General features: G+C 49.3%; 1 protein-coding gene across 3 annotated transcripts in view; it reads right to left on the bottom strand.

Annotated features, from left to right (window-relative positions):
* The window catches only part of kazna (kazrin, periplakin interacting protein a), a 798970-nt gene extending 789651 nt beyond the window's left edge, over window positions 1–9319 (bottom strand). Inside the window, exon 1 of one of the 3 annotated variants that reach the window (XM_072478390.1) lies at window positions 8631–9319. In XM_072478390.1, the coding sequence (XP_072334491.1) occupies window positions 8631–8718 (88 nt within the window). In that variant the 5' untranslated portion in view covers window positions 8719–9319. The remainder of the gene's footprint in view (window positions 1–8630) is intronic. The other 2 variants (XM_072478389.1, XM_072478391.1) reach the window with 2 other exon arrangements.
* Window positions 9320–11549: the final 2230 nt, after the last annotated feature.

Here is an 11549-nt window from a genome sequence, read left to right on the forward strand (position 1 = left end):
TCCCATCCTTAAAGTTCAAAGCCAATGTGCAGAGTGGACAGGACAAACCTTTAATCCATCACATTGCCTCCTTCAAAAACCAATTCAAATTCAAATTGAAGCCAATTCATGGTCTCCACAAGAGAGACGTACAAAATCCAAGCTGACAAGAAAAGGTGGTGCACCTCATCTTGGGCTTGATGCCCAAGAATGAGTTATCAGTGGCAAAACCTAATTACTCTTCACTTAATACAATCAACCAGTAAACTAAATCAAAATTACAGAGGCAGAGACAACAGTCAGTAACAATGAATAATACGACCTACAATAAATTTGCACAGATTCCATCTCAGTCCACAACAAGACAAGGCACTCCATCAGGGTAGAGTAGATCATGTTAAAGGAGTCCATATTTGACAAGTAAGATTATTCAGAGTTCGGTATTATTGTTTATTGCCCAGCAGGTGGTGGTATTTATTTGCAGCTCTCATGGTAAACTTCCTTGGATTCTGAACCACTTGTATAATTTGGTTGACCATCTGGAGTCAAACAATTCTCCGTGAGTGCCCTCAAATCAGCTTCCCCTTCCGTCAGCTCCATTCCAATAGTTTATACATCCAACGGCTAGCTCAGTTGGCTGGATGGTTGGTTTGTGATGCGGAGCGACGGCAACGTATTGGGTTCGATTCCCGTACAAGGCTGAAGTTGTTCTCAACCTTGGTCCTCGCCGGAGGTGTGGTGACCCTTGGGTTAAATTACCACCAGTCAGCTTTCGCTCTCAAGGGGGAGAGGAGCCTATGGACTGTGGCAACATTAAATTCTTTCTAGAAAGGAGAAAGCTAGGGGCTGCCCTAATTGTGATTCAATAAAATTATGAAAGGGTTTTATAGAGTGTACATAGTGGGGTTATGGGGTAGGGCGGGGGAGTCGGCCTAGGAAGTGTACTTTTTCAGAGGGTCAGTGCAGACTCGATGGGCTGAATGGCCTCCTTCTGCACTGTAGGAATTCTACAGTTCTACGAGTGGAGGACACAAAATTTATTTAAAATTAAAAAAATTTTAAATTTTTTTATAAGAGTACCCAATTCATTTTTTCCAATTAAGGGGCAATTTAGCGTGGCCAATCCACCTAACCTGCACATCTTTGGGTTGTGGGGGCAAAACCCACGCAGACACAGGGAGAATGTGCAAACTCCACACAGACAGTGACCCAGAGCCAGGGTCGAACCTGGGGCCTTGGCGCCGTGAGGCATCAGGGCTAACCCACTGCGCCACTGTGCTGCCCTTGGAGGACACAAAACTAAAGGGTGATAAATAGACGAGAATCACCAATAAATCCAATAAAGGATTATCAAGTAACTTAATTACCCAGAGAGTGGCTAGAATGTGGAACTAGCTACCACACAGTGTAGAGGACGTATATGTGGAACATAAACACAGCACAGGCCAGTTAGGCTGAATGCCCTGTTTCTCTGCTGTGGATTCAATGAGCTTAATTCCATATAATTAGCTGTCCCAGAGTGGCCACAGGGTCTGCTCTTTCTTCGGGATACTGACCTCACCAATCTTGCCATCATTTTTTTTGGGCTGCATCCAGAGATACACCCATATTTCAAAACATCTTTTAGTATCATTTGGAGACAGAACACAAGCTGACCAAATGTGACGGTGATGAATAGAGAATCTGTAAATGTCGGGAATGTTCAACATCAGAGTGCGGGATGGGGTTGGGGGGAGGATGATTGCATTTGTGTTGGGACTTCAGTTCTGACAAAGGGACTACACCCAAACTTGAATCACTTTTTTTCTCATTCTGACCTACTTTTGTATTTACAGCATTTACGGTTTTCAATTCACCCAAACAAGTTGGCTGAGAGATTATTGGAGCGGTTTGTCCCTCAGTGAGTGAGACAAATTCGGCTTTTCCCCGCACCCTTTTAGATTGCATCATTGAATGTCCAGAGATGTGTGGTGAATTGGGCTTTCTGGCGTATCACCTCATTGCTGCCAACTGTTGGAATTTGTCATGGCGGATGCTGTGATTCTCCGGGTCATTGACCCAAAGAGTTTTATGGGTGCACCATCCCAATCAACGTTCCTTAGAGATCACGGGGGCATGTTCTCCCGAAGTTCCATGCAGTTGTAAAATGAGCCCCCAGGGAGTTCGGAGGTAGAAATTGGTCTTGTCAATATGTTACCTTCCACTCGTTCTGCCCCCCCCGCCCAATATTCGGTTCCTGCACCTTCAATGGAACTGGACCACGTGGTCAACACAATGCCACTTCCTTACTGCACAAGATGGTTTTCTACCTCCCCCAACAGTCCCGTACACCCCCCCCCCCCCCCGCCCCCTCTCCGGCTAGGTTGTGACAAACCCACTTGCTGAAGGCTCTTCATGGAAGGGCATTAAGCGCATTAATTGGTTCATCTTTCACGGTTAAAATTGGGCAACAGCAGAAACAGGGAGCGTAAGTTTTCTCAGAGCAGCCGACCAGGAGATGTAGGTTGGAAAATGGCAGGTCTACTGACCAATATTTCAATGTGCGCTGGCAAAGGGGGCATGTTCCTCACCACTGCTGCAAGCCCGAAACAATTAGCTGGCGAGTTGAGGTTTTACGGTTACTAATAATAATCTTTATTTGTGTCACAAGTAGGCTTACATTAACACTGCAATGAAGTTACTGTGAAAAGCCCCTAGTCGCCGCATTCTGGAGCCTGATACACGGAGGGAGAATTCAGAATGTCCAATTCACCTAACAAGCACGTCTTTTCGGGACTTGTGGGAGAGAACCGGAGCGCCCGGAGGAAACCCACGCAGACACGGGGAGAACGTGCAGACTCCACACAGACAGTGACCCAAGCCGGGAATCGAACCCGAGTCGCTGGAGCTGTGAAGCAACAGTGCTAACCACCGTGCTATTCATCTGGAAATCTCAGAAATTGTGGAACTCCTTCCCTCCCTCAGTCTTACCTTCTCCTCTCCCACCCGCACTCCCACCTTTCAATCTTTAAAACCCAGTCTTAGTGTCACCTAACCACTGTGGTTTAAACTTATTTCACCCCCCCCCCCCCCCCCCCCTGTTCCACTCTAGTGCTGCCATGCCCTTTGGCCCTCAGCTTTGTCACCACTATTTACTTATTAATTAAAAACTAGCCATACAGGAAGCTTTGAGATGGTGAAACAGAGCAATTGGTTAATTAAAAAATTGTTTATCCAGCCCTGCACTGTGCTCACTGCCCCCACTTGCCCCCACTGCACACTTACATGACAATGCTTCTGTTACAGTTCTGAAAGGGTTAAACCATAGGCCTTGAAGCAAATTCTGGGTGTTTCTCAAGGTTTCGTCTGTGGCTCAATGTAAACGTGACTTGTTTATCAGGTGGAACTTGGCTGCTACGAGCACAGCGTGGTTATTGAGTAACCAGTGTTCTTGCACCATGTACTGACCAGTCCTTTATGGAGAGTAAATGAATGTTGTTGTTTGGTAAGTGAAGGTTTGGGGAAGGGGGGAGTCAATTAAATGCTATGTGCTGAATTCCATTGACTGCACCATCCGTGTATACTTCACAATGGAATGGCAGTAAAACGGGGAATCAAGATTACTGGTCCAAACTGTTTCCTGGTCCAGCAAAGTTGGTGATTGAAATAAGGGTAGATAAGAAACATATTTACAGGAATATTTTTGTTAAGGTCTGTGGCTACATTTCCATCTTAAAAACGTCATTCTGCGAGTGCAGTCCAAAAGGTGATTTTATTGAACCTTTACAGAGATGTCGCGGGAGAATGCATCCCATGCCAGTTTTGTGCAGTGGAATGGAATCCATTCCCAGCGTCCTTCCACCTTCCAGATGGTCATAGATGGCAGGATCAGGGAATTAGCTGTTTTAGATGGAGGGGGGAGGGAACGGGAGTAGCTTGTAAAGAATTCACAATCATTAAACATTGGATGAGATTCTCCAGCTTCCCCAAGGTGTGCTTCCCGACAGCAGGAGGCAATCCCGTAGTTGTCAATGGGATTTTCCATTGAATCCACCCCATGCTGCTGGGAAACTCATGCTGGGGGTACGCCTACGGGAACAGCCGGAGGGTCTCACCCACAGCATTTTTCTTACAAAATTCAGATGTAATTTTCAAGCATTTATCAGTCATTGTCAGTTCTGGGTGTATCTCACTGATTGAAATCCAGAAAGAGGGTGTCAGCCTTGCGGTCAGTGCTTCCCTCAGTTGTTTTGTTGTTAGGACATGGGGCAGTAAATCCCTCTTTCCCCACCCCCCATCTCAAATGTTGAATCCTGTTTGTCCGCACTGTTGCCCTGCCTCTCTGTTCCGTGATTGTTCTAAGCAGTCTGCGTTTCTATCCCCCTCTTCTGAAACATTCCGCTCTGCCCTGGGCGAGCTCCTACCAATTCCCAGTGGTTCCCATCCTGTTCTCAGAGGGATGACACCTGTCTTCTTGTCTGCCACTTGCTTCTAAAAGGTTGCGCCACATCTCCTTCAGAGTTGTCCTCCAATTCGAAATCTATACCAAATGCAAGGCCATAGGCTACAATCCCTGAGCACCTATCAGAGACAACCTACGAACATCCCCATCACTCCCAATTCTGGGATTCCCAATCCACGAGGCAACAACAACCTCACTTTAAAGGCGCTACATAAATATATGGAACACCCCAAGGTGCTTCGATAGTGTGGCTACCTAAAATGGTGTCCAGCAAGGGATGCTGGGAAAAGTGGTCAAGGATATGGACAAGCAGGCTTCAGGCAGATCAAATAAAGCTACCGGAAAAGGCTTTGCAGACTTCAAACAATTTCACAGCTTGATTCGAATAACATAAGGGCAATCTCCAGGCCACCAACAGGATCAATAGAGCTGTCTTATTAATCACAATTGTTTACCAGACACAATGGCACCTAACTTCCTTATTTGAAAGGGCCTATATGTTTCCAACACCTTCAGGTATGGCACTGAGTGCCCACCCCAAAATTGATGTGGCAGCCCCTGATTAGACTTTAGCGATCAGGCTGCTCGAGCCCTGATCAATTGATTGACAAATGACCCAGAGACCGCCCACCAAAAGAGTCACGAAATTCAAACAGCACAAGAGTTACTGCACGGATTCATTCTTTCTCTGGAGCAGCAGCAACTAACAACGGTGACTTCCACCAGCCGACGAAGGAGACCACCCACACTACCAACAGAAGGATGACCAGAGCCAGAAGAGAACCAAATTGATAACCAACTAACAGAAGACTACAAGACCGGAACTACAGATAACAGGCCTGTATCTGCTCAGTACTTGTCAGTCAATGCCAAGTTAAGTTAAGATCTTGGAACTATTGGGGTATAGTGTAACCTATGATTGGGAGTGTGTGGGGGCAGCACGGTGGCGCAGTGGGTTAGCCCTGTTGCCTCACGTCGCCGAGGTCCCAGGTTCGATCCCGGCTCTGGGTCACTGTGGTCCACTGTGGTCCGTGTGGAGTTTGCACATTCTCCCCGTGTCTGCATGGGTTTCGCCCCCACAACCCAAAGATGTGCAGGTTAGGTGGATTGGCCACGCTAAATTGCCCCTTAATTGGAAAAAGAAATGAATTGGGCAGTCTAAATTTATTTTTAAAAATGATTGGCAGTGTGTGATTGAATAGCCATAACCACTGTGACCGCTTGAATAAATATTGTTCTGTTTTATAAACTGAACCTCAGTCATTTGCCCATCGTAAAGAGACACACTGTGGGCAACAATAGGGCATTATAAAGCATCATAAGGACATATTAGGCAGATAACCAAAAGCTTGGTCAAAGAAGCATCTTAAAGGTGGAAAGTGAGGCAGAGGGGTGTAGGGGGAAACTCCGGAGCTTGCGGTCTAGGCCGTCACCAATGGTGGAGCAACTGTAATCTGGAATGCACAAGAGGACAGAATTAGAGGAGTGCGGATATCTCAGAGGTTTTGTGGGGGTTTGAGGACATTACAGGGATAGGGAGGGGCAAGGCCATGGAGGGACTCGGACAGGCGCGGGATCACAGACCACGTACAGCGCAGCAAAAGGTGCAGTCCCCAGCACAGATTGGTGGAAGCCACATTGGATTAAAGAAAGCTGGTGGCGTTGAGGGCCACTGCTGTGTTTGGAAACCGGGGAAGGATTATTGAGAGACAGAAGGAAGCATCGTGTGAAACCATCGAAGTAGACAGATTTGACTTTAAGATGCAGCTGGTGATTTCAGGAGTAACTGTCCATCTGCTTACAACAGACAGAACAGAAATCGGGTCCTATGGCTCCTAATGAACAATTCCCCCTCCCTTCAACATCAAATGCTTACAGCCTAGCGCATTTATTGATTTCCCCTTAAGGTGCCTTTATCTCATTTGTGGTTTATTGTGAGCATTTATAGACGGTCCCTTAAGAATCAGTAGCAGCCGTTTTACAATTAGGCAGCAGTTAGAATGCAAACAGCAATAAAAGAGCCAGTTTGTATAGTGAAGCAGCACCTGCTGCATATTAACTTATTTCAAATCTTAAATCAATCCCTTTATCATTTAAAACTTGGATTTTATATTAACCTGAAAAAACTTCAATATTTGAACAATGCAGTACCTGGAGTACGTTTACACAGATAAACAATTAACCTTTTTACTCGGTATTACAGGCTACCCAAAAAAGCACAAATGAATTCTCCGCCGGCGGGATTCTCCGTTCCGCCAGCACTGCACTCTCGCCCGCGGGTTTCCCGGCGACGTTGGGTGGCAACAAGAGGAAATCTCATTGGCCAGCCGCTGGAGTAGCGCGTCACTGAGAGACCCGTGGTTGGGGAGGCGGAGAATGCACCCCGTAGAGTTAGGAGGAGATATAGACCTATCCTCATGCCTCCTGTATTGTGCCTTCCCCACATGTTCACAGACTATTCAACTATGCAAGCCATCACGGGTAGGATTTATATTGTCTGCATTCGCTGGCACATTGACCTGCCGCCAATGGTTTCCCTCATTTTCTACACTGATTTGTTAATCCCAGTTTTGTCAGTTTCAGCTGGGATTAACAAAATAAACACAACGGGCGTAATCCGCCGGCCTCGATGCGCCAGACTCAGGACGCTAAAAAGATCTTGCACGGTCTTGCAATCTGCCATTGGGAATGATCCAGATGTGCATATTCAAGAGTCTCACTTCAATGCGCCTGCGGCGGAGTTACCCAAGGCGCGGAATTGAACGCCCTCGCCTTGGAGACCTCGACCGGGCAACATTTACCACTGGTTTCCACAAACGTGGACCAAGCGAAATGGCACTTGGGGGGGTGGTCTCCAGGCAAATGGGGGCCCCCAGGTGGTTGGGCGGTACCCTGGCACTCAATGCCACCCATGCACCGTGGCACTGGCAGGGTGACAGGCTGACAGTGCCACCCAGGCATCCTGGCAGTGCCACCCAGGTGCCAATTAAAAATGGTGCCCCGATCTCTTCCTGCACTTGCAAGCCGAGCTCGTTAGTGCAGGAAATGGGTCTAAGTGCGGCCTTGACAGGGTGTTCGTCACTGAGGTCCGAAAAAGAAGCCGTTAATAGCGGGGTGGTTCTGGGCACTACCAGCGCTGGGAAACACTGTTTTCCATTTAATGGCGCCCCGGGTTGGTTTAGCACAGTGGGCTAAATAGCTGGCTTGCAATGCAGAACAATGTCAGCTGCGCGGGTTCAATTCCCGTACCGGCCTCCCTGAACAGGCGCCGGAATGTGTCGACTAGGTTTTCACAGTAACTTCATTGAAACCTACTTGTGACAATAAGCGATTATTATTATTATAATAATAAGGACTGAACTTGGGTTGGCATGTCTAGACAGTGCGTTAACAAATAGCCTTTGTGGGGTGGGTGCATAGGGGGCAAGGTGACATGGGTCACACGTGACCCGTGTACGTCCTAAGAGTCAATTCAGGGTCACCAACTATTTCCAGTTGGAACACGTTTATGGAGAAGCGAATGGCAAAGTTGCCTTTACATCGAGACACCAAAGAGCCTCGCAGCCCTGCAGAAACATGGGCCCTTAAACTGTTGACAGACCAAACACTTCCCGGGAGGTGGACTCAACACAGGATTCAGGTCCTCTGCGCGTGCACGCTCATCTGCAATCAGGCTCAGCAATCACGGGGAGCTCAGCGGGCAGACGTGGCTGGGCCCAAACAACAGAGACAATTCTCCCAGCCCACTGCCCAAGCAGGGAGCCAGCCTTCCCCACAAAGCCCTAAGACAGACACATTTTCATTAGGGACAGACATCAAGGGATATGGGACAAAGTGGGTACAGACTGCTACAATCTAAGTGAATGGTGTAAGGGACTGAATGGCTTGCACCGCCTCTATGTCCTTATTGCAGAGCACCAACCCCATAACAAGACGGCTAAAATAAAAACACACAATCTCTAGAAATCGGTATGAATGTACCTAGAGGGGTGGCACGGTGGCGCAGTGGGTAGCACTGCTGCCTCACGGCGCCGAGGTCCCAGGTTCAATCCTGGCCCTGGGTTACTGTGTGGAGTTTGCACATTCTCCCCGTGTTTGTGTGGGTTTCGCCCCCATAACCCAAAAGATGTACTCCAAATTTATTTTTAAAAAATCAATGTATCCAGAGTTTAATTACTATAAAACTAAAGCAAAAGGAAAATTAACTGACCCGCCTGCATGACCTCACACTGATGCCCAAAGACCCGTGTGAAGGTGGTGCTGTTCTCTCCTGGGCTCGTGGTTGTCGACATATCCATGGCTTCTAGTCTTGGTCATATATTGTGCCTTGCGTACTGGTTCTCAAGGCTCCCGTGTGGCCAACCTCACAATCCCACGACACGGACTCCCAAAGTTTCCTGACTGAAGTTGCGGCAAGAAATTCAGAGCAATTGGTGAGTGAAGCTGAGGCTGACAGACACTGACTGATCCCTGAACACCACAAAGAATGTCTTTCCAGCACTCCCCCACTCTCTCTCCTCTCAAGCACACAAGCGGCAAAGCTCCAGTACTATACAACTGCTTTGAAGTGCGACACACTCTATATTCCAAACATTCCCTCTCGGTAATAATTTTCCTAATGTTTGGCCAGTCAGTCCTCACAGATGGATCTGTCTCCCTCGCTGTTCTGCTGTCAACATTCAACAGTAGCTCTGTGATCGTTCACTGCCGTCCAGAGATTTGCCCTTCAGACCGGCTGTTTCCCCAGTCGGTGTGTTGCCTGGCCTTGGCAGCGGCCTGGAGATTAGCTCATTGCTGAAAGGCCCTTCTTAAGGAGGGAGAGCGGGTGGAGAACGTGGGGGCCACCTAGTTACGTTGTCTGCTGCTCGCCCAAAGCAGTAACTCACTCCAACGGCTGTCAATTAAACTGTGGATAGACAGGAAGGTGGAAACTCAGTTTGGGACTGCGGCCGCGATGCAAGGATTGCAGCTCTGTCCCTGCACTTAATAATCATTAATTAAGGATGAAGATTGAATACTGAGGACAGCTGAGGGGATTAAAGACGTTGCAATTTTCGAATGCCTCCCCCCATCAAACTACAAAGCCTGCTTGTTAATTTTTGATTGATTGGTAAATTTATGACAGTTCAAAATCAAAAGTAACCCTTTCACTGCTGGTACCGCCCCCCCCCCCCCCCCCCCCCCCCCGCCCCCGCCTAACCCCTCAGCTTTTTAAAAGTGTGTACTTTGCTGTTTCACATCAAAACCACCTTGGATTAATCTCAGATTCTATTTTAGGTGCCGCTATGCACATCATGAACCCCCCCCCCCCCCCCCAAGCCCCCAAATGTTGAAAGATTTGTTCAGTCCTGGAAAAAGAGACGCCAGGCTGGAAAGATGGTGTGGGAGAGAGGGAGGGCCTCAGATTTCCGGGCCATTGGGACCAGTTCTGGGGAAGGTGGGATCTGTACAAGTCAGACGGTCCACACCTAAATAGGACTGGGACAGATGTCCTTTTACGAAGACAGGGAAGTCTGCACCGAGTTGTAACTGAAGAAACAAAGGTTTATTTACAAGGTTTAACTGGCTGCCCTTATATACGTGAATTGAGCCCCCCCCCCGCCCCCTTAGCAGAGAAGCCTGTATTCTGCAAGGGACAAGGGGAATACACTCGTTCTCACCCTGTGTGGTACAATTTAATCCCGAACAATTTAATGCACTAAATATCTAATATGAATTCATCACTCCAGCCTGGTCGCCTGGAGCTGGACCCACAGGCAGCCGACGCCACTCCAACTTTCGAGCACTGGCTAAGCTGCTTCGAAGCGTACCTCGGATCCTTCACCGAAGACTTTACCGACCTCCAAAAGAAGCAGATCCTCCCCGCACGGGAGGGGATAATGCTGCTGAAGGGACAGTATGTTAAGAATGTGAACGAGGTGTACGCTAGACACCTTCTTGCCACGAGACTACAACGCCCTGGGGAGTCACTAGCAGAATTCCTGCGTGCCTTGCGGGTACTCTGCCGGAGCTGTGACTGCCAGGCGGTATCGGCTACCCAACACGCGGAGCTGTTGGTCAGGGACGCTTATGTCGCGGACATGAAATCAAGCTACATCCGCCAGCGATTGCTAGAGGGGGGGAACACTTGGCCTCCCAGAGACAGTGCGGCTCTCAAACTCGCTGGAGGTGGCCTACCAGAACATGGAGGCCTACACCTCCGACCGTGCGGCACCCACGTGGGCGCCGCCATCATCTGACCCGGGAGCGGCGCAAGCCTGTGCCGCGCAGCAGCTCGCCAACGCCGGAAGCCCCAAATGCTACTTTTGCGCCCAGGGTAATCATCCCCAACAACTCTGCCCTGCGCGGAATGCAACTTGCAATGGGTGTGGGAGCAAGGGCCACTTTGCGAAAGCCTGCCAGGCTCGATCTCTCCCTAAAGCTTCTAGGCCCAGCAGCGCTGACTGCTGCCTGTCAGGGCCACCCCAGCTGCCGTGCCACCCGCCATGTGCGACCCGTGGGCGCCACCATCTTCGCTGCCATCTTGATTTCGGCTACCACGTGTGACCCATGGGGACCGCCATCTTTAACGCCATTTTGTACTTCACCCGCCATGCGCGACCCACAGGGGCCGCCATCTCCGATGCCACCGCCACACGCGACCCATGGGGGCCGCCATCCCCGATGCCATCCACCACGCGCGACCCATGAGAGCCGCCATCTTGGGACCACTCCGCAGCCTCCCGGGAGCCCTGCTCACCTGATCGTATGCTGGCCGCCGCTACCTCCGACCGGCCTACCCATCACCTTCCGAAGCTCGCCTCCATCACGCTCGACCAGTCCCGGCCTCATCACCTCACTAAATCGACGATGATCGTCCGGATCAACGGGCACAAGACGGCCTGCCTTTTCATACACCCAGATACGGTAAGGAGCTGATCCCTCCCAATTTTACCTGCGACCCAGAAAATCTCCCTGGCTTCCGGATCACATTCAGTAGCAATCCGGGGGTACTGTGTCACAACCCTTACAATACAAGGCGTAGAGTACGCTAACTTCAAACTCTACATCCTTCCCCATCTCTGCGCTGCCCTATTACTGGGGCTCGACTTCCAGTGCCACCTCCAGAACCTTACTTTAAAGTTCGGGG

The sequence above is a fragment of the Scyliorhinus torazame genome, chromosome 16 (genome assembly GCF_047496885.1).
Source record: "Scyliorhinus torazame isolate Kashiwa2021f chromosome 16, sScyTor2.1, whole genome shotgun sequence".
In the NCBI taxonomy this organism is placed as follows: domain Eukaryota; kingdom Metazoa; phylum Chordata; class Chondrichthyes; order Carcharhiniformes; family Scyliorhinidae; genus Scyliorhinus; species Scyliorhinus torazame.